Below are 25,163 nucleotides of genomic sequence, written 5' to 3'. Positions count from 1 at the left end.
TGCCTAGAACGTCTCTGGCGAGAGCAAAACCACTTCCGGGTCGGGGAGCGTGAGATACTCCGGAGTTCTGTCCCACCCCCGACTAACGTCGACCTCGGGTCCTTTCAGGGGCTCGTGCTAGGTTCTTCAACTTCTTGTCGCCTTTCTGAGGTCGGGACGACCTCGTTCCCGGGCCCTTGGCTCCTGCTCCGGGAAGCTAAAGTCCTGCTGCACGATGTCCCACCTGGGGCCCCTGCGCCGTGGCGTCTGGGCTGCGCTGCTCCGCCAGCTTCTGCGACCTCCCCGAGCTGTGTGCACCCGGACGGTTGGCTGTCACAGCCAGGTGAGCCACCCTGAGTCGGCTCCACCGACTCCCTTCGGGGCCTCCTGGCCTGAAAGCATAGACTCGCATTCCTGGGTTTTATTTTTTAAAGGATTAGTGTGTGTGTGTGTGTGTGTGTGTGTGTGTGTGTGTGTGTGTGTGTGTATGGGTAGACTCCCATTCCTGGGTTTTATTTTTTTAAAGGATTATTGTGTGTGTGTGTGTGTGTGTGTGTGTGTGTGTATAGGTAGACTCGCATTCCTGGGTTTTATTTTTTAAAGGATTAGTGTGTGTGTGTGTGTGTGTGTGTGTGTGTGTGTGTGTGTGTGTGTATTTGCTTGCTGCGGCCGCCCTTGGTGCCCGCAAGTGGGCGTCGGATCACAGAGCCGGTTCTGATGGAACTCAGGTCTTCTAAAAGAGCCATCTCTCCAAACCTGAAGTTGATTTTTATTGATTAGCCACTTTGTACATGCACTGAACTAAGAGTTTCGGATGCTTTTTGTCATTTTATTACTGGAGCAATCTCAGATGTTGAGGGTTTATCTCTATTTTACAGCTGAGGAAGCGGATATCACAGGGATAAATGACTTTTAGGGCTACATAACAACTGAATACTATAATGAGGTTTACTCTCAATCATCCGAGATTCTTGAGCATGTTAGAATTTGAACCAGATCTATATAGAATGTCTCCAAACCATAAATGAACTGAGTTTATGCACATCAAATGAATTTACCTTAAAATGAATCTCAGAGAAACATTTCTAAAGATAGTTGGATTTTGGAATTAGAGTTAGAGATTGTGGACTTGAACTTAGACTTCTCTTTAGGGACTTTCCAAAGTACAGAGATTATCACCATTTGTATTTCTGGAAGGGAATACGGCCTTCCGGGCCTCGAGTCTTGTTCTTTCTTTTTTTTTTTTTTAAAGTACACTTATCTATTAATTAATATGTGTGGGTGTTGGTGTGCCATGGCTCATTCTGTTCTTGTCTTCACCTGAGGGGTCTGGGGGCTGAACTTAGGTGCTCTCTCTCAATGGGCGAGCTCCATTGCCCATGAGCCATTTCACTAGCACGGTCGGCGGTTGTCACCTCTTTCCGAAGGCAGGTGCTTTGTACCGTCATGCTCAACAGGATTCAGATCTTTTATACATTTTTTAAGTCACAGCATTTTACTAGTCTGGGATTTTTTTTTCCCCAACCAGGAAATTTGTTCCTATCAGTCCATAGGTTCTATTGTATGTCAGTGTAAGTATATTGGAGAACAACTTGTGGGAATTGGTTTTCTCCTTCAACACGTGAGTGGTCCCAGGGATCCAACTCAGGTGGTCAGGTTTGATGGCTACCCACTGAGCCATCTCCTTGACCCAGGTTTGTTCTGTTTTGGGGGTTGGTTCTGTCTTGATGTTCCATTTACCCTGACTCCAGGTCTGAAAAATGACTTTGTTTTGGAGACAGGGTCTCACTGTGCACCCTTGGCTGTTCTGGTGCTCACTATGTAGACCAGGTTGACTTAAACTCATACTGATCTGCCTGTCTCTGCCTCCCACTGCTGGGATTAAAGGCATACACCACCTTTTTTTTTTTTTTTTTTTTTGCTATTTGAGTAAGATCTGAGAATTGGAGTTCTTTTTGTTTATTCGTTTGAGACAGGGTCTCACTATGTAACTCCCGCAGTCTTGGAACTCACTCTGTAGACCAGGCTGGCCTCAGACTCACAGAGGTCCTCCTGCTTCTGTCTCCCAAGTGCTGGGATTACATGTGTGTGCCACCATGTCCAGTTAAGAACTGGAGTTCTAATTCCTACTTGTAGACATTTAGTGGTGGCAGTTGTGGGTTCTGTGTTTTTATTATTCTCAGGTGCTTCAACTTTTTCAGACATTTAAAGACTCCAAACAGTGAAGAAGTTTGTGTAATAAAGATCGATCGAACTTACTATGTTTTGCAGGTATAACTGGAAATTCCACGTGGATTGTTGAGAGTGGAAGGGGATCAGGATAGATAAAATGGTGTTCAGGAAACTTTTTGTGTGGGATCAAGGGTCTTCTTAGGTTGATGGTCCACAGGGTCAGAGAGGTCACAGCTATGGCCAATGTCCAGAGAAGGCACATCTTTTTCTTCCAGGTTGCAGAGGCAGTGTTAACATCCCGACTGAAACCACATCAAGAGAAACCAAATTTTATCCTCAAGGTTCCAAAGGTAACAACATCCTTTACCCACCCTGCCTGTCAGAGTGTCATGAAGGGCAGGCCAGCTCTCCTTACCTCTCCCTTTTAACCTCGATCCTTTTAGGGGGTCGGTGGGTTATTTTATTCTTGAAATTCTAGATGGGGCTCAAGTTAGTTTCAAACCTTAGATTATGGGTATAATTTAACCGTTAGTCTTAAATGGTCTTGATTTTTGCTTTGACTGCTTTTGTTTTCCAGGGCACCAGGGATTTAGATCCTCAACAGATGGTTGTGAGGGAGAAAATTCTTGATGAGATTATCAGCTGCTTTAAACGTCATGGGGCGGAGGGGTTGGATACACCAGCATTCGAGCTCACAGTAAGGACAGAAGGGTGCTGGGAACCCCATTGTTTTCCTGCCCTCAGTTGCCCGCAGGGCTTCTCATCTGTGTTCTGTAGTCAGTCACGGAACTGTGGCTTCTTCTGTCTGACTCTCACAGGAAATGCTCACCGAGAAGTATGAAGACAACTTCGGCCTCATGTACGATTTGAAGGATCAAGGTGGAGAGTTGTTGTCTCTTCGCTATGACCTTACTGTATCCTTCTGCGTGCTGGACCTGACCTCTTTCTACCCAAATCCAGAGGTCTCTCTGGCAGAAGGGAGTAGGAGAAATTTTGACTTTTCATTTCCAGTTTCTTCTAAGAGGCAATTCTGCCATCAGAACCTAACCTGAAGGCCCCGTTATTTAATTTGCGTGCATATGGAAAATCTTTCCAGGAAGTTTGCAGAAACCCGGATTATTGACCCTGGCTCCAGAGATTCTAAATTCTTTCACTGGAGGGCTATGTATAAACATGCACGTGAAAGAAAATTAATTATTGTGTGTGTGAGTGGATGGTGTTTATGCGGACACACATGTGCAGATCACAGAACAGCTTTGTGGAGTTCTGGGGACAGAACTCAGGGTGCCAGACTTGTGCAGCATACCCTTTCCCCCCACTGCACCATCTCACACGTGCTACACCAGAGCTTCTCAACCTGTGGGTTGCAACCCCACAGGGTCATATATCTTATATTTACATTATGATTCATAAGGGTAGCAAAATAACTATGGTTATGAAGTAACAGTGAAATAACTTTTATGATTGGGGGTCACCACAACACGAGGAACTGTATTAAATGGTTGCAGCGTGAGGAAGGTTGAGAAGCACCGCTCTAAACAGAATCCTGGAAATGTGCATGTGGTCTTGGGCTGAGCTTTCAGAAACAGAGTTTTTGATTGTAGGCAAATTCAGTTCTGAAGCTTGAGGGCTTTTTAGTTAGTTGGGTAATGATCTGGATGGGAGGAAATGGACCGGACCTAAGCATCTGAGGTCACTGCTGTCCCTGCCTCTTTTTTTCTGGTCAGCTTTCAGTTTAAGTAAGTGAAATGCCTTCATCAGCACCAACTCTGCTAGGTTTCGGAGACAGTGGAAACCAGCCTGAAGACAAGGATGGTTTCTAGGAACCTAGTTCTCCCTCCTGTCTGAATGGTGGGCCTAAACGTGGAACATAGTGTCGTTCTTCCTCAACCTGCTTACATAAGGTCCCCTTTGCTCGTTATCTGGCCATGAATAAACTGAAGAAGATGAAACGATATCAAGTTGGAAAGGTGTGGCGGCGAGAGAGCCCAACCATAGTCCAGGGCCGCTACCGGGAGTTCTGCCAGTGTGTAAGGGACCCGACTGGGGCATCGTAGTTCAGTGATGGCTAAGTTGGGAATTAGCTGATCCACGTGGGAGGTTTTTTTTTTTTTCTGTTTGGTTTGTTTGGTTTGTTTTTGAGTTTTGGTTCTGTTGAGATAGATATTTGAGACATCTGTATATCCCTGACTGTCTTAGAACTGACCAGGCTGCTTTGAACTGCCTGAGAGATCCATCTGCCTCTGCCTTCCGAGTGCTGCCATTAAAGACATGTGCCACTATGCCTGACTTTCTGCCTCTTTTTTCCTTGTAGGATTTTGACATTGCCGGTGAATTTGACCCTATGATCCCTGATGCAGAATGTCTGAAGATCATGTGTGAAATCCTAAGTGGATTGCAGCTGGGGGACTTTCTCATTAAGGTGAGGCCAGCCTGGTGGACATAGTGAAGGAAAAGTTTGGATTGGGCCTGTGAAATTGTCTTTTATGAGTCAAGCGTTTTAGAGATGGTCATTAACCCAAAGACACCTGGGTTAATTCCATTGAGTTCACAGGTAAATGACCGGCGGGTTGTAGACGGGATGTTTGCTGTCTGCGGTGTTCCTGAGAGCAAGTTCCGTACCATCTGTACATCGATGGACAAACTAGACAAGGTAACAAAGAAAACATACTTTAAACAGACCCTGTCTGGGTTTCTGCTCTGCCCTCTAATCCATGCCATTAGGGAAGACTAAGGAGACCATGGCTGGAAGTGGCTATTTGTGGGGGGTGGGGGGAGATTAAGGAGACATTTTTAAACTAAGTCTGAGTTATGCCATACAGTGGGGATTGTGGCTGGGTTTCTTAAATTGCCTCTGATTTTGCTGGATTTACTGTGAATTTCTCAAGATATCTATGCCAAATGAAAATGAGATGTCCTGCGTCAGATAGGTAAGAGGAGCTTGGCTGAGCTAATGTTTGTCTTAATGCAGATGTCTTGGGAAGATGTGAGACATGAGATGGTGGCCAAGAAAGGCCTAGCTCCTGAGGTGGCCGACCGGATTGGGGAGTATGTCCAATGTCATGGTAAGAACTAGTGCTTTCAGAGCTGTGGTAGAACAGGCTGAGGGGGACATGTGTCCAGCTCCAGAGTCTGCCCTGGATCAAGTTTCCCTTTTATGTATTGAAACTGCTTTATGTCTTCTTGACAAAGGCAGAAGTGGAGAAGAAGGTCTTGAGACTAAGGTTGTGGATTTCTTTTTTTTTTTAAGAACATGAGGAAGGTGGGCTAGAGCAGATAAATTCAAGCTGGCTGTGGAGGCACATGTTTTTAGTCCCAGCCCTTGGGAGGCAGGGGCAGGTGGAGCTCTGTGAGTTTGAGGTCAACCTGGTCTACATAGTGAATTCTAGGATAGTCTGGGCTATGTAGAGAGACTCTGTCCAAAACCAAACAAACAAAAACTCAGACTGAAACAGCAACAACAAATACCTAGATAAATTTGGATCAAACACACTTGAGCAAACAACACAGACTTTACCTGACTTTTCTTCCCAGGGGGGATATCCCTGGTAGAGGAACTGTCCAAGGATCCCAATCTGTCCCAAAGCCAGCTGGCCCTGCAGGGCTTGGCGGACCTGAAGCTACTCTTTGAATACCTGACTTTATTTGGAATTGCTGAAAAGGTAGGCAGAGCTGGGATTGACCTTCTGTTGAGCTCCTAGGTTCTCAGAGTCTGATCTGGGACTGACTGTAGCTTTTCCCTTACAGATCTCCTTTGACTTAAGTCTGGCCCGGGGCCTAGACTATTATACAGGGGTGATCTATGAAGCAGTACTACTACAGTCTCCGGGTCAGGCTGGAACAGAGGCTCTGAATGTGGGCAGTGTGGCTGCTGGTGGACGCTATGATGGCCTGGTAGCCCAATTTGATCCCAAGGGCCATAACGTGCCCTGTGTGGGGTTGAGCATTGGAGTGGAGAGAATCTTCTTCCTTGTGGAGCAGAAAATGAAGGTAGGTCCTAGGTAGCCTTAAAGTGACTTTGAAAGCTAAGAGCTAGTTTCTGGAGGTGCATTTTGGACCTTTTTTTTTTTTTTTTTTTTTTTTTTTTTGCTTCTTGGAATTGATAGTACAAAGGAAATATCTATCTTTCTTTTTTTAAAAGATTGATTCTATCTTTTTATGTGCATGAGTGTTTAGCCTGAATGTGTGTGCATGCTTGGTGCCAATGGGGGTCGAGCTATGGGTGATTGTGAGCCACCATGTCAGTGCTGAGGACTGAACTTAGATCCTTTGAAAGAACAAGTACTCTAACTTCTGAGCCATTTCTCCTTTCTCCAATCCTTTCCTCCCTCTGCACTCCTCCCAACCCCCTTAAAAGAACTATATGAAATAGGATTTCTTTCTGAGCTGAGGTGGGCCTTGATCTTAGGGTCTTCCTGCCCTCGGCACCTGAGTACAGGGATTACAGTTGTGAGAGCTATCCTAGGCTGTAGTTTAGTTTCTTCTGTCTGTTTTATTAGGCTTCTGGTAAGAAGGTTCGAACCACAGAGACCCAAGTGTTTGTGGCCACACCCCAGAAGAACTTTCTTCGAGAACGGTTGAAGCTAATCGCAGAGCTTTGGGATGCTGGGATCAAGGTTTGGCAGCGTTGGTATCAGAGTGATCTGGGTGTATGTGGACATGATTATCATGGCTCATTTCATGCCTACGGTGGTACTCAGGATATTTTTAGCTTATCACTAGAGGACTAGCTACTTATTTCTGGCTCCCTTGGAAATGTATGTTCTTGGGCACTTATGTACTATAACCACTTTAAGTCCCCTACTTTCTTTTTCTCTTTTTCAGGCAGAGATGCTGTTTAAAAACAACCCTAAACTATTAACCCAGCTGCATTATTGTGAGAAAACAGATATTCCTCTGATGGTTATCATTGGTGAGCAAGAACAGAGTGAAGGTGTCATCAAGCTCCGTTCAGTGGCCAGCAGAGAAGAAGTGAGTGGGAGCTTGCAGAAATACTGAGTTCCAAATGCTCCACCCCACCCCCACCCTTTTAAAGACAGGGTTGCACTGTTTAGCTTAGAATGGTCTGGGACTATGTCACCCAGGCTCTCCTTGATCTCTTGATCTTTGTACTTCAACCTCTCAAGTGCTGTGGCAACAGGCATATATTGTCATGCCTAGATCCCACATTCCTTTTTTTCAGACAGGGTTTCTCTGTGTAGCTCTAACTGTCCTGGAACTTGCTCTGTAGACCAGGCTGGTCTTGAACTTGGAGATCTACCTGTCCCTACCTGCTGGGACTAAAGATGTATGCCACCATCACCTAGCTGATTTCAGATTCTTTTCAGAGATGCAGTCTCTGAGGAAATAAGTTTAAAACTTTTTCTTTTAAATTACCTGTGTGTGTATTTGTGCACATATATCTCATGCATATGTGTATGTGTATTTGTGCACATATATCTCATGCGTATGTGTGTGTGTATTTGTACACATATATCTCATGCATATGTGTGTGTGTATTTGTGCACATATATCTCATGCATATGTGTGTGTCACTTTGCAGGAGCCACTTCTCTTCTATCATATGGGTCCCAGGTGTATATAGTGAGAATGGATTCAGGGGGCTGGAGAGATAGCTTAGAATCTAAGAGCATTGGCTGCTGGCTGCTCTTCAGAGGTTTTAAGCTCAATTCCCAGTAACCACATGGTGGCTCACAACCATCTATAATGAGATCTGGTGCCCTCTTCTGGCGAGAAGGCATACATACAGATAGAATACTGTATACATAAATAAATCTTGAGAGAGAGAGGATTCAGAATGAAGTAAAATTAGAAAAACTGTCTAAGTATTTTTTTCTATTTTATCACACAAGGATTCTCTTATGTTTTAGGTGACCATTAATCGAGAAAGTCTTGTGGCTGAAATTCAGAAGCGACTGTCTGATTCTTGATTGTTGCCTGATTTCTGTCTGCTGCCCTTAGAAGAAACGTTTTCATCTAGGACTGAGTTCTGGTGGACTTTACAACAACTGGCCAGCATGGTTACTGTACAGTTGCCTTATGCCTCCATCTTTCCTGGATACAGAAGTAGGAGGCCCTGAGGACTCATGAATCAGCAGCTACTCTGCATGGCTGGCATGCAGAAGAAGCACACTCCAGCTGCAAAGGCAGAGCTGAAGTGCCTTTGAATTCTGTCAAGAGATGTTAAGATGTTTACTGAGAACGAGACTCTGGAAGAGTTGCCTTAGGCCAAGACTCTGAACCATTGAAATGAGAAGCTTAATATATACTTCACTTTATTGTATCTTGGGAACAAGATTTTGGAGAAATTGTCTACATTAGACTATGGTCTGTCCATGGAGTATTAAAAAGACAGCAAGAAAGGACAGTGAACAGAGATAATGTCTCAAGGGCCCAGGAGTGCATCTGTTTCTTTCAGTTAACAGTAGAAGGGTGGGGCTCTTTATTTTGGACATTGAGTTTAATGGATGATAAATTAGTGATCTGACCTGATCTTTTGAGATTTTGGACACCATTCCCTTTGGAGGTGAAAGCAGGAGGATGAGAAGCTCAAAGTTGACTTTGGGGCCAGACAGTGGTGGTGGCAGTGCACACCTTTAATCCAGCTCTCGGGAGGCAGAGGCAGGCGGATCTCTGTGAGTTCGAGGCCAGCCTGGTCTACAAGAGCTAGTTCCAGGACAGGCTTCAGAGCAACGCAGAGAAACCCTGTCTCGAAAAACAAACAAACAAACAAACAAATATGAATAAATAGATAAAAATTCAGCCTTGGGTTTACATGAGACCCCTTTTCAAAACAACATCGACAGCAACAATTTCTGCCTGATGTGCACGTTTAATCCAAGCAGTGGAGTGGTGGGGCAGAGGCAGCAGAATCTCTTGAGTTTGAGATCAACTGAACAATAGTAAAGATTAAAACAAGCAGAACACAGAAAAAGGGAGGATGTTCAGACAAGAGGTTGGAGAGATGAAGAGAAAGAGTAGCCTCAAAGAGGGAGGTTTTCTTTATTGGGAACCCATATATGGGCAGAGTTCTTGTGACTCCAGTAATGCACCGAGGAAAATACAAAGAGTTTCAGGTTAGCCAGGGCCCAATAGATCTTGTCTTAAAACATACCATGCCTATAACCGTAGCGCTTGGAAAGTGGAGGCAGGAGGTTCAGGAGATTAAAACCATCCTCTCTGCATCATAGCCTAGGGTACATGAGACTGTCTCAAGCACTACAAACTTGTCAAGAGTATTGAGTGCTTTATTCTGGGGGTGCTGGCTGATGAAAGTGTCAAGATTAAATTGTACTTCATAAATTGAATGAGTTAAAATGTTCTCCAGACATGGAAGTAAGTTTAACCAAAGAATAGTATCTTTGTTTCAGGGAAAAAGAACCCAAATGTAAAAGTGCTTGTCTTTTGTGCATAATTTAGAGCTACACTCATAGTACATACTGGTGAATAGGACATCCAGACCACTGATAGTGTGTTAGCTTTTAAAATAAGGTTTTAACTCTGTTACTAGGCAGAGTTCAATTGGTAGAATGCCTGATCGCATGAGCAAAGCCCTGGGTTCAAACTCCAGCACCACATGAACGGGGCACGGTGGCTCATGCCTGTAAACCCAGTACTTCGGAAGTGGAGGCAGAAGAATCAGAAGTTCAAGACTAGCCTCCACGACATAGAGTACAGCCTGGGCTACCTGAGAACCTGTCTTTAAAAAAAAAAAGCTAAGATGCAGGTAAAGTTGACTAGCTTATGGGGTACTGTTTCCGAACCTCTGAGTCTTTGTAAAATAGAAGGAAGAGCTGAGCTATTACTCTTCCAGGGCTTGTTTTGAAAGCCAGAGAAAAAAAAACGTTGGCCAGTGCCCTTACTTCCGTGTTGCTTCACGCTCCCTTTGCGCCTGCGCCGTCTCCTTGGAACAGAGGGCGGGGCTAACAGGATAGCCTTAGAATCGCTCCAGTCCTTAACACAGTTAGAACGCGAGGCTCGAATCTTATTGGAGCGTGATCTTGCCTTATGGCTCCTGGGCGCGCTTTACGGCACTTTACGACTTTCCATTCACTTCGCTGTGAAGATGGCGTCGGGCAGCGGGGTAGGTGTTGGTGTGAGGAGGTTTGAGGGGTCTGGGGTGGTTTTTCGGAACTAAATATAGACAAGCTGTGAGACTTGGCTGATATCCTGACACCTCTTCGCGATCTCAGGGTCCAGGTTCGAGGACTCCCCCGTAAGGCCTTGGCGCAGGGACCGTGGAATCTCGGAAGTCCCTCGGGTTGGGGTCCCGAGTACCCCCAGACCCCCGGGCGTTCCAGAGAGACTTCTCTTTTGAAAGGTCCTGGGGCCGCCTTGGTAGCAGTTAGGCGGTTCCCTTAGTTTCTTCAGGGGAGCAGGCACAACGACGGATCTTGAGCACTTTTTCCTCCTACAGACAAAAAACTTGGACTTTCGCCGAAAGTGGGACAAAGATGAATATGAGAAGCTCGCGGAGAAGAGACTCACAGAAGAGAGAGAAAAGAAGGATGGTGGGTGCTCGCTTCTCGAAGGGCTAAGGGGATGGTAAAGTTGATACAGTGGCAGAGAAGGACTGCCCCGTCTATAGGATAGATAGCTTTTCAGTTAGCGAGTAACGACAAGAAAGCGAAAACCAAAGCTTCCCCTCTCCTTTTACATGAGCTGCCCCCTGGTGTGGCCCATATTCAGGGTGGGTTTTCCCATCTTTTTTTGTTTTGTCTTTGCTTTTCGAGACAGGGTTTCTCTGTAGCTTTGGAGCCTGTCCTGGAACTCGCTCTTGTAGACCAGGCTGGCCTCGAACTTACAGAAATCTGCCTGCCTCTGCCTCCCAAGTGCTGGGATTAAAGGCGTGCGCCACTATCACCCAGCTGGCTTTTCCCTCTTAAATGGTTCAGCTCCTTCATCCCCACCCCCCAAACAAAAGTAAAAGTAAGCTGCAAACAAGTGTGCTCAACTGCTTGGGTTTAGATGATTCCAGGTGTAGTCAAGTTGACAACCAGTATTAACCATCACACGCACGAAAACATTGGACATTATGTTACGGAGTGTGAGTTCCCCTCTTCTGAGAGGTTTACTTTAGCAAAAATTCAGAACTCCTCAGTTCAGCTCGACTGGGAAGCTCTGTTAAGTTTGCTAACTTTAAAGTGGAGAAAAGCTCTTGAGAGTTGGGATTACCATCAAATTCGCAGCCAGCTTGGTCCACATAGTAAGTTCCAGGCCAATTAGAGTTTTTTCTGGCCTCTTTTAACTGCTATATAAAGTATCTATTGTGTCCCTTTGTTGAGGAATCCAAAAAAAAACAACAAGAGTAGTCATCTTCATTTTGGGGTTCATGTATTTCTTTTCCTTTTTGTCTTAAGACACTGTAATACTCAACTGTTAATCCCTGTACTCAGGAGGCAGAGGCAGGTGGATCTCTGAGTTTGAGGCCAGCCTGGTCTACAAAGTGAGTTCAGTATAGCAAGGGCTACACAGAGAAATCACACACACACACACACACACACACACACACACACACACACACACACAGATTCTAGTAAATACTGAGGGAATCCCCACGCACACACACAAAGAGGGAGAGAGAGAGAGATTCTAGTAAATACTGAGGGGCTCACCCAGTGGTGGTAGCGCACGCCTTTAATCCCAGCGCTTGGGAGACAGAGGCAGGCGGACCTCTGAGTTCGAGGCCAGCCTGGTCTACAAGAGCTAGTTCCAGGATAGGCTCCAAAGCTACAGAGAAACCCTGTCTCGAAAAGCCAACCCCCCCCCCAAAAAAAATACTGAGGGGACCCACTTTGTCATTCTGTTTCAGGAAAACCAGTGCAGCCCGTCAAGCGGGAGCTTCTTCGGCACAGGGATTACAAGGTGGACTTGGAGTCCAAGCTTGGGAAGACGATCGTCATTACCAAGACGACCCCACAGTCTGAAATGGGAGGGTGAGTAGCTTTTTGTCCTGCTCTAATACCACGGCTGGTCTAATAAACTATTCATATTGGTTTTAGGAAGTGTTGAGTAGAGTCTCAGGTCAGGAATGGCAACCTTATTGACCATAACCCGATTCTTTGTTTTTCTTTGCCCCCTGAAGTTTGAAGTCAACTCAGCCCTATTTCTAGGGGAGTTTGTTCTGTGAGTTTGCTTCTTATCAGTAGTACCCTCAAAGGGATTATATAGTCTGTTATGAAGGCACTAGGGTGTTTTAGGTGGAGCTGTTGACTGTAGTTATTATACACCAGTACTGTGACCTGTAGAAGAGTTCCACAGAGCTTGTCACCCCTTTGCCACCATTCCTTCAATTCTGTCAAGTTAGAATTTATCTGGAGACTCACACAGATATATAGCAGTTAGGCACATTTCTGCAGATTATTTAGTAAACCCACTGTTTTGATGCCTTTGCTGTATAAATTAGTAAGTTAAACCTCTAGGATCATAAAATAATAATAGTAGCTCATAGTTTCGTGGGCACAGAATTGAGGGATAGTTAGTTTCCTTGGAGGTTCTGGATCAGGGTCTCCAATGAAGCTGCAGTCATGGAATTGACTAGATTTGCTTGCATTCACTGGGGCTTAAATAAAGTTAGATCTTCTTCCAGGCTTTCAGATGCCTATGGTTTGGAGGCTGAAGTTCACCCTGCGGGCCTATTTGTAAGGTTGTTAACGATAAACATAAAGAGATGAATTTCCCCAAACCAGGTCATCCTCACAATCGCAGAAGCCACTGTATGATAATCTAATCTTGGAAATGATAAACCACCGCTTTTGCACGTTCTGACTATCACACAGAACATTTTGGCACAGATTGGGAGGAAGCTACAAAGGAAGGGAAGACAACGAGAGTCAGGCTGCCTTGGAGGATCTAGACTATCTTCTAAGGCTTTATGAAAATACACATCTGTAATTCTAGCATTTACGAAGGGGCAGGACAAGCTCTGCATGTCTGAGGCCAGCTTGGTCTCAGACCAGTTAATGTCTCCATTAATGAAACAGATTTCATAACCCAAAAATTTGAGTTTTCTTCCCTGAAAACAGTAAGATCCTTAAAAACCAGATTGACCCATATGCTGTTTCTTCCCATATGTCAGCTACTACTGCAACGTCTGTGACTGCGTGGTGAAGGACTCCATCAACTTCCTGGATCACATTAATGGAAAGAAACGTAAGACTTGGAGGTAGTTTAGGACTGGAGCTAGGACTGGTCGAGGGGAAGTGTGGTAGGGTGTGTGTGTGTGTGTGTAAATGTGTATTGCTGAGTATGTGACTCCTGTGCAGAAGCACAGAGGCCAGAGGAGGAGGTTAGCTGACCTGGTTGATAATCTGATTAGTAAATCAGCTACCTGCTAATTATCTGGGGCTGCCACTTCTGAGAGCAGGTGAGACCCAGAGCTTCTTTTAGGCATAGTTATTTTTGTTGTGTATTTTATTATGAAAAGGTTAAAAAAGAAAAAAGGAAAAAAAAAAAAGCAAGGGCCAGACTTTTTGAGGGGCTGAGACTGTATAGTCATGGTTGCCTTCACTGTTCACCTCACCAGATCAGCGAAACTTGGGTATGTCTATGCGTGTGGAACGCTCCACTCTGGATCAGGTAAAGAAACGTTTTGAGGTCAACAAGAAGAAGATGGAAGAGAAGCAGAAGGACTATGATTTTGAGGAAAGGATGAAGGAACTCAGAGAAGAGGTGAGGCTCTCCTGACCCTGCTCCCCACCTTTGGCATTTTACCTTGTGAATTGGGGGTGGCCCTCTTCCTCGGCTTACTCTCTGATCTCCAGTCTTGTTTTTGGATTTTTGTGAACTAGGGCGTCCTTGTTTGAGACTCATGAGATAGGCTCAAAACCTATCCATTTCTCTTTGACTCTTTTAGACAGGTTTGTTTTAGACTAATTTTAGGTTCATAACAAAATGAAGAAAGTTCAGAACTTCCCTCTGCTATCATATACTTGCATGCATGTGTAGCTTCCCCTACACTTTTTACTCCCTTTTAGACTATAGGAGGGAGTACACTCCTATAGTTACTAAATATAACTAGTCCCTAGTTGGTCTATGGATCCAGGTTATAGAGTCAGAATCCTTTTTCTTCTATGTATTTGCATGAATTTTGGGAAAGTTAAATAACTTCAGTGTACCTCATTTTCTGCATGGAAGATCTTAGGATAGTATTTACACTGAACTGAGAACAGATATTAGCATATCCTGTATGCCCCAGGATGTTGTCTGGTTAGAACTAGAGATGAAGTAGGGTGTATAATTAAGAACTCCAGAGACTTAATGAATCTCTTCTTATCCTTAAAATCTTTTCTTACAATCTTCCCACTGCCGTCCTAGGAGTCAGTCTCGGGGCCTTGTACGTGCTGGACAAGGGCTTTATCCCTGATTTTTTAACCTTTACTGTGACTGTCAGTCATGCTGAAAGATTGAAAAGAATCTTGAAGCTCACGTATCTCTTTCAACAATATCAGCTCTGGAGTGAACTAATTCTGTGTAATTTTTCTCTTTTTTGCCCTTTAGGAGGAAAAGGCTAAAGCATACAAGAAAGAGAAGCAGAAGGAGAAGAAAAGGAGGGCTGAGGAGGACTTGACGTTTGAGGAGGATGATGAGATGGCAGCTGTGATGGGCTTCTCTGGCTTTGGCTCCACCAAGAAGAGTTACTGAGGCGTTCTATTTGGCCTAGCTTTGGCCTGTACTGGACCTAACTTTGAGTGTGTGTTGAGGTGGGGTGGGGTGTCATTTCTTTTTGGGTACTGGAGAAAGTCCTTACGAGTGTTAATGGGCAGGGCTAGAGGGTGGGTGTTTGTGGTTTCCCTCTGCTTCAGGAGAGGACACAGGATGTAGAGGGGAAGCTGTGGCAGATTCCGTCAGCCTCGGTATATTATTGGAGTCACAGATCCTCTGCCCATCCTTGTTCCCAATAAAGAAAGACCTCCCTCTTTGAGGCTGCTTTCCCCCAATTTCCCTGCATCTTTCCCTCTTCATCTATCCAACCTGTCTGAACATCCTCCTTTTTCCTGTGTTCTGCTTTTGTTTTAATCTTTACTCTTGTTCAGCTTGCAACAGAAGGGTTATCTGGGTCTCCAGCACACAGGTGCTGGTGTATGCTTGCCCAGCTCTTCCTCCCGTCCCGCCCAGCAGTTCTCTAGCCACCTGTGCATGCATGTGACTTCTGCCTGGGTCAATGTGTGTGTGGGTATGTGTGCATGATTTATCACAAAGAGGGGCCTGAGCTAGAATCTCAGGGCATTGCTGCCCTGGGGCTTAATGTTTTTGGTTTCCTCGGTGCATGTAACAGGAAATTAAATGGGATGAGTGTTTGGTGTGGCTTGTGTCTGGTGAGTTTTTAACCTTGTTTCTTCTGTTTCACTTCACTGAGGATTTCTGTTTTTGTCTTCCTCGGGAACAGGTTCTTGGAAGAACCTATTTGATGCAAAAAAGAATGAAACCAACAAGACAAAAGAACCCTTAAACCAAACAGACAAACAAACTCTGGAGACCCTGGTTCTCAGACACTGTTCAACATGTACAATAAATGGCACTGACTGGGCCTGTTTCACATTTGTTGGGAACCTTTTCAAATCATCCCCTGTCCCAGAAGTTTTTATAGTAAGGGTTTCCACATAGAGCCTTCCTCTTCTGATTTGAAACCCCCACTCCCCAGTATAGGTTTCCTCAGTGTGAGTTTTCCCTCTCTGCTAATAGAATCTGTGCCCTTGTGAGTCTGAGCAACAGTTTAGCCTCCTGTAATTTTAGCATCCTCTGATCTTAACAGAAAAGCTCAGGGTTGAACCTAACTGTCTGCAGTTGGGCAGGCACTGGGTTGCTCGGTCTTGGTACAGTTGATGATGAGCTAGGAAAGCCTTTGAGGTTTTTCTTTAGTATTTGAGACAGGGTCTCACTTGAATAGCTTTGAACTCAGAGATCCACCTGTCTTAGCCTCTTCGGTGCTGGGATTAAAGGCTCTGCCTGTAACTGGCCAGCTATGTTTAAGGGGTTGTTCTATGCACTGTAGGATGTTGAGCTGCATTCCTGGTCTTCACTTAGTAGGTGTCAGTAGCGCTTGCATCCAGTTGTGACAACTAAAATTACCTTTGTTGCCTGAGAATGGGTAAATGACTCTCCCATTGAAAATGACTAAGAAACTTCCCCACTGTGGTATAACCTGTGAACTGCATGACATAGACTGGTCAACCCCTCCCCGCCCAACACTGAGAACTCCTGGATCACGTACTGTGCCTTGTGTAAGGGGTTCAAGGATGAGATGGGGATGAGGGCAGAGGGGACAGTCACACAAGTCATGTAAACAGATGAAACTCCTTTGGCTGCCTCTATGCTCTCAATAAAGGGGTCCATTTGAGTTAACGAGACTGCCACAATATGACTCTTTCTCTAATCCATGTAATTCCTCACCTTTAGGTAGCATCTGACACACTGGGTCTCACAAAGCCCTGGACCCTGCCCTTTATTTTTGTGTGTAAGATTTTGGTACTGATAGGTCTGCTTTATGATGAATGAATTCTCACATAGAATTTGACCATTGGGAATGCTGTATAAACACGTGCTTCCATGTTGGCTCACTGCCTGACTCAGGAATATATTTAGTGTTGAACATGGTGATGCACACCTGTAATCCCAGCACTTGGGAAACAGAAGCAGGATTGCTATAAAATCATGACCAGTCTGGTTTGGATAGCAAGACTTTATATCAAAGAAACCTTACAGAGTTTGCAGGCTGATTGCAGGTAAGCTTACATTTGCATTCATTGGCAGAATTACACTACCTGTCCTAGAAAGAGTAACATGGTTGAGTGGATCCTTTCCACCTCCCAAGACTAATTCTAACCTTGGGAAATCACCCCTCCAACTGAGCAATGATGAGTGTTTTCTCTCTACTGTGGTGAGATCATCTCTGTCATTTCCATTATAACCATGTGTTTCAGGTTTTGTAAACTTGGGACAGGTAAATGACATGGCTAGGTTCTATGGGGGTGGTGTTAAGATGGGAGCTTGGGGCGGCGGTGGTGGCTCACGCCTTTACTCCCAGCACTGGGGAGGCAGAGGCATCTCAGTTCGAAGCCAACCTGATCTACAGAGTGAGTTCCGGGACAGCCAGGGCTACACAGAGTAACCCTGTCTCAAAAAAAAAAAACAAAAAACAAACAAACAAACAAAAAACCCAAACACCAAACATGCAAAAAAGAAGGGCGCTTGGAGGGTGGAAAGAGGTTGGGGTGGGAATTTAGAACACAGAACAATCTCTTAAAGAGAAGTTCAAGCTGTAGAAAATTTGTGTTTTAGTTAAGTGTACCTATTGTCCTACTTGTGTTAATTTATTCGTTGATTTATTAGGAGAGAAACTTTTTTGAGGCAATCTTAGGATCCCCTGTCTCAGTCTCCCATGTACTTTGGGACTACAGGCATTCATGACCATGCCTGATAAAGGCATTGGTGTCTTCTGGAGCAGGGTGTCAAGATCGACAGGTAGGGGATTTACCTTCTAGTGGAATTACTATTTAAAATTGGAGCCAGGTGTGGTGAAACATGCAATTGATCTCATTACTCAGGAGGCAGAAGCATCAAATATCTGAATTTTAGACAAGCCTGGTCTACATAGACCTTGTGTCAAAACAAAAACAGGAAACACAAGATGGCTCTGTGGCTTCTCAGGATCTCTTGTGGCCTAGGCTGGCCTCGAACTTAACTATGTTCCAAGGATGGTCCTGAATCCTGTTCCTCCTGCTTCCACTTCCCATAAATGGTCGGATTATGGACATTTGCCACCATGTTGTCTGTAAGTATCTAAAAACACTTGGGGGTGGTGGTGGATGGGAATATAGCTCAGTTGATAAAGTGCCTATGTAGCATGGACAAAGCCCTAGGTTCATTCCCGGCAACCGCTACAACTGGGTGTGCTGGGCACACTGTAATCTAGGAGGGTCAGAAACTCAAGGTCATTCTCAGCTATGCCCTGGTTATATGAGACCCTCTTTACAGACAAAAACTGGTTCTTGTGATACACATAGCTTTCATGAGGTTTGTTCCCCAGCCCTACAAAGAAACAGGTTTGATGGCACTCTGTAATTCCCTACTAGGGAGGCTGAGGCAGGAGGATGGCAAGTTTAAGGGCCAATCTGGGTTATAAAGTGAGACCTTGTCTCCAAAACAAAAACCATACACAAATAGTATACTTCTGTATAAATCAATAGATACAGAGGGATGTTTAAAATGAGTGCATTTAGGGCAGACGCTAAAATGGAGGTGAGTTAGGTATATAACTCAAGAAAACTCTCCAAGACTTAGTTTTGTTTTTGTTTGAGACAGAGTCTTATGTAGCCAATCTCTGTCTTTGCCTTCCAAATGCTTTGTCTGAGACAGTTACCTAAATCAAAAGACTAAACCATCAAACAGCAAAACAGCAAAAGTTCAACATCGTGTCTGGGAGAATCCACACTGGTATATTATGGTGGCTAATAGAAAGGCAGGAATTTTGAGGAAAATTAGTTGTTTTCGGTACATAAGAGGTATAAGAGTTGACCAGGTATTTGGAACTATATGATAGAACAAACGCGAATCTACATCTGGGAGAGCCGCTTTAAGCCACGAAGTTCGGAGCTACGTCTGGAATAACCTTTTGCACTTTGCAAAGCTTCCACTTCCTCGGGTGGGAGAGGCAGTGACTGAACATACTTAGAGCGACATGGACCAGCGCAGGGCTGAATGGACAAGGGGAGGAGCTCTACACCGGGGTGAGCCCGGGAGTCTGCGCGGGCGCTGCGGGCACTCGGGAAGCCCTCACCTAGTGACCGGAACGGGATCCGATTGGTCGGTGTCACACGCCCTGTCAGCGAAAAACTTTCAGTCTCAGGATGACGTATGTTTCTCTCACAGTCTTGTAGCTATATCCAGGAAGAAACTGCGGGACTGGCTGTAGCTCAGCGGTTACTTCGACAGTGCTTCAGCTTGATAACTACCATTCTTGGTCGTGTCCAGGCGCCACAACCAACCACGTGGTTGGTTCGAGACCCGCGGGCGCTTTCCAGTCCTTTTCCAGAAAGTTTTCTGATGCTAATACTTTGAATGTATCCCATTATTTTCTTCTTTTGGCTGTATCTATCACGTTCTCTAAGGACCTGCTTGCTTGCTTGCCTTCTGCTTTTTCTTTCTCTTTCTCTCGTTTTGTTCTTTTTTCTGAATTAGTTTTCTTCAATATCAGTGACTTCAGCCACTGTTGCGATCCAGTTTTCCTATTTAATAGTTAGTTTTTAAAGACTCATTGATTTTAAGTTTTAATTTTCTTCATGTAATGCCATGTAATTCTGTGCGTTTTCAATGTTTTCCTGCTTTAGCATTTGCCAATGAGAGTAATCAGCGTTCTGAGGTCAAGAGTGCCCTCTCGTGTCCACAGAGCAGAATGCAGCTGTTTGGTTGGATGGAGGTTGATTCTGGGAATCATTCTTTCTTGACTGTGGGACTGTTTTCTTTGTATACTTCTTTCTCACAAAATCAATTTCTCACGGTGTGTATTCCTTCACACCATCTCCTTCCTCATGAAGGAATCACTTCCCAGACGGCCGTTTCTCGTCTCAAGCTATTTCAGGACATTCTTTTAGTTTTCTGAGTTCCTTTCGTCAGCAGGTCTCTGCCCTCCGTAGCGTCCTAATTTCTCCACTGCAGTTTTTCTGGTGATGGATTTACTATTGGTGGGTCCCCGCTGCTTTCTAGCCTACTGTGTGTGCCTTGGCCTCACACCCATCTGTAACTCCAGTTTCAGGGGATCTGACACCATATTTAGGGTTCTGCAGGCACCAGGCACTTAGGCGGTACACACACATGCAAACACACAGGCAAAAACACTTGTGCTTCTATCTTAGTTAGGGTTTCTGTTGCTGTGAAGAGACACTATGACCATGGCAACTCTTAGAAAGGAAAACATCTAGTTGGGGTTGGCTTACAGTTGAGAGGTTTAGTTCTTTATCATTATGGTAGGAAGCATGAAGGCATCAGGCAGACACGGTACTGAAGAGATAGCTGACAGCAGGAAGAGAGTAACACAGGGCCTGACTTGATCATCTACAACTTCAAAGGCCACCACCCTTGATGACGCACTTCTTCCAACAAGGCCACACCTACTCTAACGAGGCCACACATCCTAATAGTGCCACTCCCCGTGGGCCTATGGGGGCCATTTTCATTCAAACCACCACAACACAGAAAACAAAAGAAATACATCTAAACATTTGAGATTGTTTGATTATGGTAAAATACCCATAACAAAATTAGGTATATTGACATTTTTCCATTGTTCAAATCAGTGGCAGAATGCAATTATTAAGCTGCTATGCAATGCCCTTCACTGTTCATCTACAGAACCCTTTTTCTTGTAAGACTATAGCTATACAAATTACATAATAACTTCCCATTTCCCTATTTCTAAACCATAGCAACCACTGTTCTGTTTGTTTCCACAGAGAATAACACAATATTTGCTTATTATTATTATTTATTGTTTTTAGAGACCAGGTCTCATGTATCCCTTGCTAACCGTGTACTTATGTAGCAAAGGATGGTCTTCAACTCCCAATCTTCCCGTTTCCTCTTCCAAATGCTGAAATTACAGGATTGTACCACCACACCCAGCTCCTATTTTTTTTTTTTTTGACATTTTGAGACTGGCTCTCACTCTGTAACTCTCCGGTTGGTCTAGAATGTAGACCAGGTTACCTTCAAACTCACTGAGATCCATCCACTTGACTCTGCTTCCCAAGTGTTGGGTTTTAAACTTTGTGTTCCCCACCACACTCGGCTCTATTTGTTTTTTTTTTTTAGGTGAATTATTTCACTTAGCACAGTATCCAGGTGGTTCATCTATGTTGTGGCATGTTTTGTCAGAATTTCATCCCTTTAAAAAATGGGAATGCCAGGGACCTGAGTCGCGGCAAGGCAGCTAAGAGCACTTTGTGAGGATTTGCGTTTGATGCCTTACCTTACTTCACAGCTTCCTACGACTCCAGTTCCAGGAGATCTGATGCCTTCTTCTGGTCCCATATGTGGTACACGCTCAGACATACACACCTAAATCAAAATCAAAATACATCTGAAAAACATAAATACGCTAGAAAATAATTTGTTTCTGAAAATATTACATTTTGTGGCTGGACATATGGGTTGTTTTAGTTTTGGTAAGCATAATGCTTCTATGGACATGGATATACAGATCTGTGTTTAAATTTCTGTACTCAGTTATTTTAGAATGTATTTAGATTAAGAACTTCTGTGTTGTGATAATTTTATTTATTTATGCTGGGTGCAGTGGCACACATCTTTAAATCCAGATCTTGGGAGTCAGAAGCAGGTGAATCTACATGATTTTGAAGCCAGCCTGGTCTACAGAGTGAATTCCATGACAGGCAGGACTACATAGAGACACCCTCTTTCAAAAGAAACCAAAAAACCACTTTTTCGTATTTTTGTGTGTGTGAGTGTTTTGCCTGCATACATGTATGTATGCCATGTATGCCTGGTGCCCTTGGAGTTGGAAGGGCATTAAATCTCCTGGAACTGGAGTAACATATAGTTGTGAGCCATGTTGCTGCTGGAAACCAAACCTGACCCTCTGTAAGAGCAATAATTACTCTTATCTGCTTAGCCATCTCTCCAGTTCCTGTAATTCTCTTCTTAATTATGTAGGGGATTATCATTTTGATTTCTACAGTGGCTACATCATTTTATAATCATACTGACACTGTACGAGTATTTGAATGTTTCCATGTTCTTACTACACATTTTTGTAGGCAGACTTTTCTTTGGGCTGCTAGCTCACAAAAAGCATAGAGACTTATTATTAATTACAAAAGTTCAGGCTGTAGCTTAGGCTTGTCCTGCTAGCTCTTTTAACTTAGCCCATGTCTATTCACTTACATGTTGCTACGTGACTTGTGGCTTTTGCCCTTCCTCCTGCATGTCTTGCTTTCTCTCCATCTGGCTGGTGGCTCTACCTTTCTTCTCCCCAGAGTCTTCTCTGCTCCAAAAATCCTGCCTAGCCATTGGATGTTCAGCTTTTTATTAAACCAGTCCGAGTGACACATCTTCACAGTGTACAAAAAGATTATTCCACAACACATTTTCTCCCTTCCTCTTTCCCTCCCTCCATCTCTCCTTCCCCTTTCTTTCGTCCTCTCTTTTGTTTTTTTGAGACAGGGTTACTCTGTGTAGCCCTGACTGTCATGGAACTCACATTGTAAAACAGGCTAGCCCCAAACTCATAGAGATCTGCTTCCCTCTTCTTTCTGAGTGCGGAGATTAAAGGCGCACACCACCACAGCCTGGCTAATGGTTCTAACTGAGGTCTGTCACCCAGTGGTTTCTGTGCATGAAAGACAACTGTGAGGTTTGAGGGCAAGTTCCCCGTGTAGCTAGTGGCCAGCAACAAAGACTTTCTTTTCGGTTTTAAAAGTTTCCATGTGTGTTTTCTGGTAGCCTTACCTGGTAACATTCTGGAGGCACCAGAGATATCCCCAGAGACTGAAATATTGAGACATCAGGAGTCTCAGACCTCCTTTGGGGTGACAGCTCCTAGGGGTGAGTACTCTGAGATGTTTCAGGGCTCCACAAACTTCTCCTGCCTATATTTCTGCTGCCCCAGAGGTTCCGAGTCTGTTTAGGTTGCCTTCTGACTTGGATACTTAAGAAAGACTGAGTGTAGCCCAAATTCCAGTGTCTTGAATGCTGGAGATATGTCACTGGATCCCCTGGTTTGAGCCTGTGTGGTGGTTGCCCCTGGTTGTCTTTATATTGTGTGTGTGTGTGTCTCTGTGTGTGTGTGTTCTTTTGTCAATTCTGTTGGAAGAAAGGGAGCTGTGATGGGAGAGGGGATGAGCAGTCACAAGACACCATTGAAGTATGTGTTACAAAACTTCAAGGGCTGGGCGGTGGTGGTGCAGCTCTATAATCCCAGCACTCCTAAGGCAGGGGCAGGTGGCTCTCTGTGAGGTTGAGGCCAGACTGATCTACAGAGAGGGTTCCTGGACAGCCAAGGCTGTGACGTGCTTCCTGACCAGCAGGAATGGACGATCACAAAATCAAGAATCCTTCTCAATCACAATTTATTAGGGCTCCTTGATTGAAAGGGGGAATGGGGAACAGGGATGAGAGAGAGAGAGCGAAAAATCCAAAGACAGCCGCTTTTCTAGGGTGAGAGGCTAGAATGCTGATTGGTTGATGCTATCCTGCTAGAGCCCAAGGCCACAGGGCAGGTCAGGAAACTGAGTCTCTGAAATGCAAAACAAGGCTCCAAGCAAACTGGCCTAAGGCGGCAACAACAAAGGATATGTATACCTCTAGGCTGTAGGACTGCTGGCACTATCTGGCCAAGGCGACATCCAGGCGGCTCCCTACAGCTCCTCTTTTTATTTTCTTTAAGAGCAATGAGGCAAAACTATTTTCCAATCTGGTCCCCACCTCATGATGTGTGGACTGATTAAAGAAAAGAAAAGCAAGACACACCCTTCCCGTGCAATGGGACAACTACTTCCCTGGGAGTGCTAGGGCTGTGTCTGCACACCCTCCGCCTATGCATACCTTCCTCTGTGCCGTGGGACTATCTGGTCCCTAGAGGGTGCAAAGGCTATGCATGGCTAATTGCCTATGAGCTCTTTTGAGGCTGAGAGCCAAACCTGGGGTGAGGATACACATTCCAAGGCTGCCAAGGCCTGTGCCACAAAGACCTTGTCCCTCCTCACTTGGGCTAGCAGGTAGCACACCAATCAAAGACATACAGCACTTCCACCTAGACACAGCATGCCAAGAATATCTCTGCTCCCACCCATTCCTAAGGAAGGAAAAGGCAAAATAGAGTCAGTCAGAAAATTGTTAAGAGATAAGAGGTTGCACAGGGTGCTGCTCTGCTCTTGACACCGCCCAGAGGGTCATCTCTGCTGCCTCCACATGAATCTTCCACAACAGGACACTCAGCATCCACTGGATCATCTTTCTTCTTTATTTCTCTTGTCAGTCTCGCTGGCACCCAGATTGGATCTTCACGATTCTGAGGGAAAATGCAAATTGCTCCCCTGGATCTGGTAATTACCTGATCCGGTCCACACCATTTATTAATCAATACATCCTTCCACATGACCAAATCTTGCTCTGTAGAGCTTTCAAACAGGGCATGCCTGTCTGCTGCTGTTTTTCCAGCAATATTTTGAATTAAAAATTAAGTGTAAAGAGTGCAAGAGAAATCCTTTCTCTGGGGGAAGTTGCTATAGCTATTCCCCCTTTTTGCTTTCGCAAAATTTCCTTTAAATTTCTATTTGCTCTTTCTACGATACCCTGGCTTTGAGGATTGTATGGTAGGCCAGTGGTATGTTCAACTTGTAATTGCTTGCAAAAGGCTTTAAAGCCCTGTGAGGCATATGCCGGGCCATTGTCGGTTTTTAAACGACTTGGCTTTCCCCAAGCTGCCCAGGCCTCTAAGTAATGCATTTTTACATGAGTTACCTTTTCCCCTGCCAGTGGGGTGGCATGAATTATTCCAGAGCATGTGTCCACCGACACATGAACATACTTTTGTCTGCCAAACTCCGAGATGTGAGTCACATCCATTTGCCAGAGTGAGTTTGGCTTTAACCCCCTGGGATTTACCCCAATATGTGGGGGATGTAACATGGTCACGCAGGAGGGACAGGCTTTTACTATCCTCCTGGCATCTTCCCTAGAGATCTTAAACTTTAAGCGAAGTGTATTCGCTGGAACATGATAGAGCTGATGGAAACCTCTAGCTAGCTGGAGTGAATCTGTAGCCACAAGGGCGAGTGCTCGAGTAGCACCATCAGCTTGAGCATTGGCCTCTGCCATAGGTCCTGGCAAGAGAGAATGGGCTCGAATATGAGCAACATAAAAGGGATTTTCTCTTTTTAAAATATGTTTTTGTATTTGTAAAAGAATATTAGACACTGTACTTGAGCTGTGAATTGAGGCTGCAACCTCAAGAGAGGCCACAGCATTGACCACATATTGTGAATCTGAAATTAAAT

General features: G+C 44.7%; 2 protein-coding genes across 4 annotated transcripts; both read left to right on the top strand.

Moving 5' to 3' along the window:
* The first annotated feature begins 62 nt into the window (after positions 1–62).
* Hars2 (histidyl-tRNA synthetase 2, mitochondrial) lies at positions 63–8,913 on the top strand. Of its 3 annotated transcripts, none has more exons than XM_087896135.1 (13): positions 63–322; positions 2,427–2,501; positions 2,729–2,848; positions 2,970–3,065; positions 4,056–4,181; positions 4,466–4,573; positions 4,706–4,804; positions 5,123–5,216; positions 5,686–5,813; positions 5,899–6,141; positions 6,651–6,800; positions 6,976–7,122; positions 8,022–8,913. In XM_087896135.1, the coding sequence occupies exons 1-13, from the start codon at positions 215–217 to the stop codon at positions 8,079–8,081; spliced, it is 1,554 nt and encodes a 517-aa protein (XP_087752261.1). In that variant the 5' UTR covers positions 63–214; the 3' UTR covers positions 8,082–8,913. The 3 variants fall into 3 exon arrangements, with proteins under 3 accessions (XP_087752261.1, XP_087752263.1, XP_087752262.1); XM_087896136.1 differs by having other exon boundaries at positions 67–322; positions 6,651–6,767; XM_087896137.1 differs by lacking the exon at positions 6,651–6,800.
* A 1,176-nt stretch (positions 8,914–10,089) lies between these two features.
* Zmat2 (zinc finger matrin-type 2) lies at positions 10,090–16,494 on the top strand. Its single transcript, XM_087896140.1, has 6 exons — positions 10,090–10,234; positions 10,568–10,661; positions 11,963–12,086; positions 13,229–13,302; positions 13,676–13,821; positions 14,650–16,494. The coding sequence occupies exons 1-6, from the start codon at positions 10,217–10,219 to the stop codon at positions 14,791–14,793; spliced, it is 600 nt and encodes a 199-aa protein (XP_087752266.1). The 5' UTR covers positions 10,090–10,216; the 3' UTR covers positions 14,794–16,494.
* The last annotated feature ends 8,669 nt before the right edge of the window (positions 16,495–25,163 follow it).

Source organism: Myodes glareolus, chromosome 13, assembly GCF_982192425.1.
Source record: "Myodes glareolus chromosome 13, mMyoGla1.1, whole genome shotgun sequence".
Classification (NCBI taxonomy): Eukaryota; Metazoa; Chordata; class Mammalia; order Rodentia; family Cricetidae; genus Myodes; species Myodes glareolus.
Note: the sequence above shows the minus strand (reverse complement) of the source record. Positions and strands in the feature narration are given on the sequence as shown.

Bases quoted from the DNA above. Each gene is read 5' to 3' on its own strand.
- Hars2 (XM_087896135.1), top strand. From the start codon at position 215: ATGTCCCACCTGGGGCCCCTGCGCCGTGGCGTCTGGGCTGCGCTGCTC. The intron at 4,805-5,122 runs GTAACAAAGAAA...GTCTTAATGCAG, and splicing joins CGATGGACAAACTAGACAAG to ATGTCTTGGGAAGATGTGAG. The intron at 7,123-8,021 runs GTGAGTGGGAGC...CTTATGTTTTAG, and splicing joins CAGTGGCCAGCAGAGAAGAA to GTGACCATTAATCGAGAAAG.
- Zmat2 (XM_087896140.1), top strand. The intron at 13,303-13,675 runs GTAAGACTTGGA...TCACCTCACCAG, and splicing joins TCACATTAATGGAAAGAAAC to ATCAGCGAAACTTGGGTATG. The intron at 13,822-14,649 runs GTGAGGCTCTCC...TTTGCCCTTTAG, and splicing joins TGAAGGAACTCAGAGAAGAG to GAGGAAAAGGCTAAAGCATA.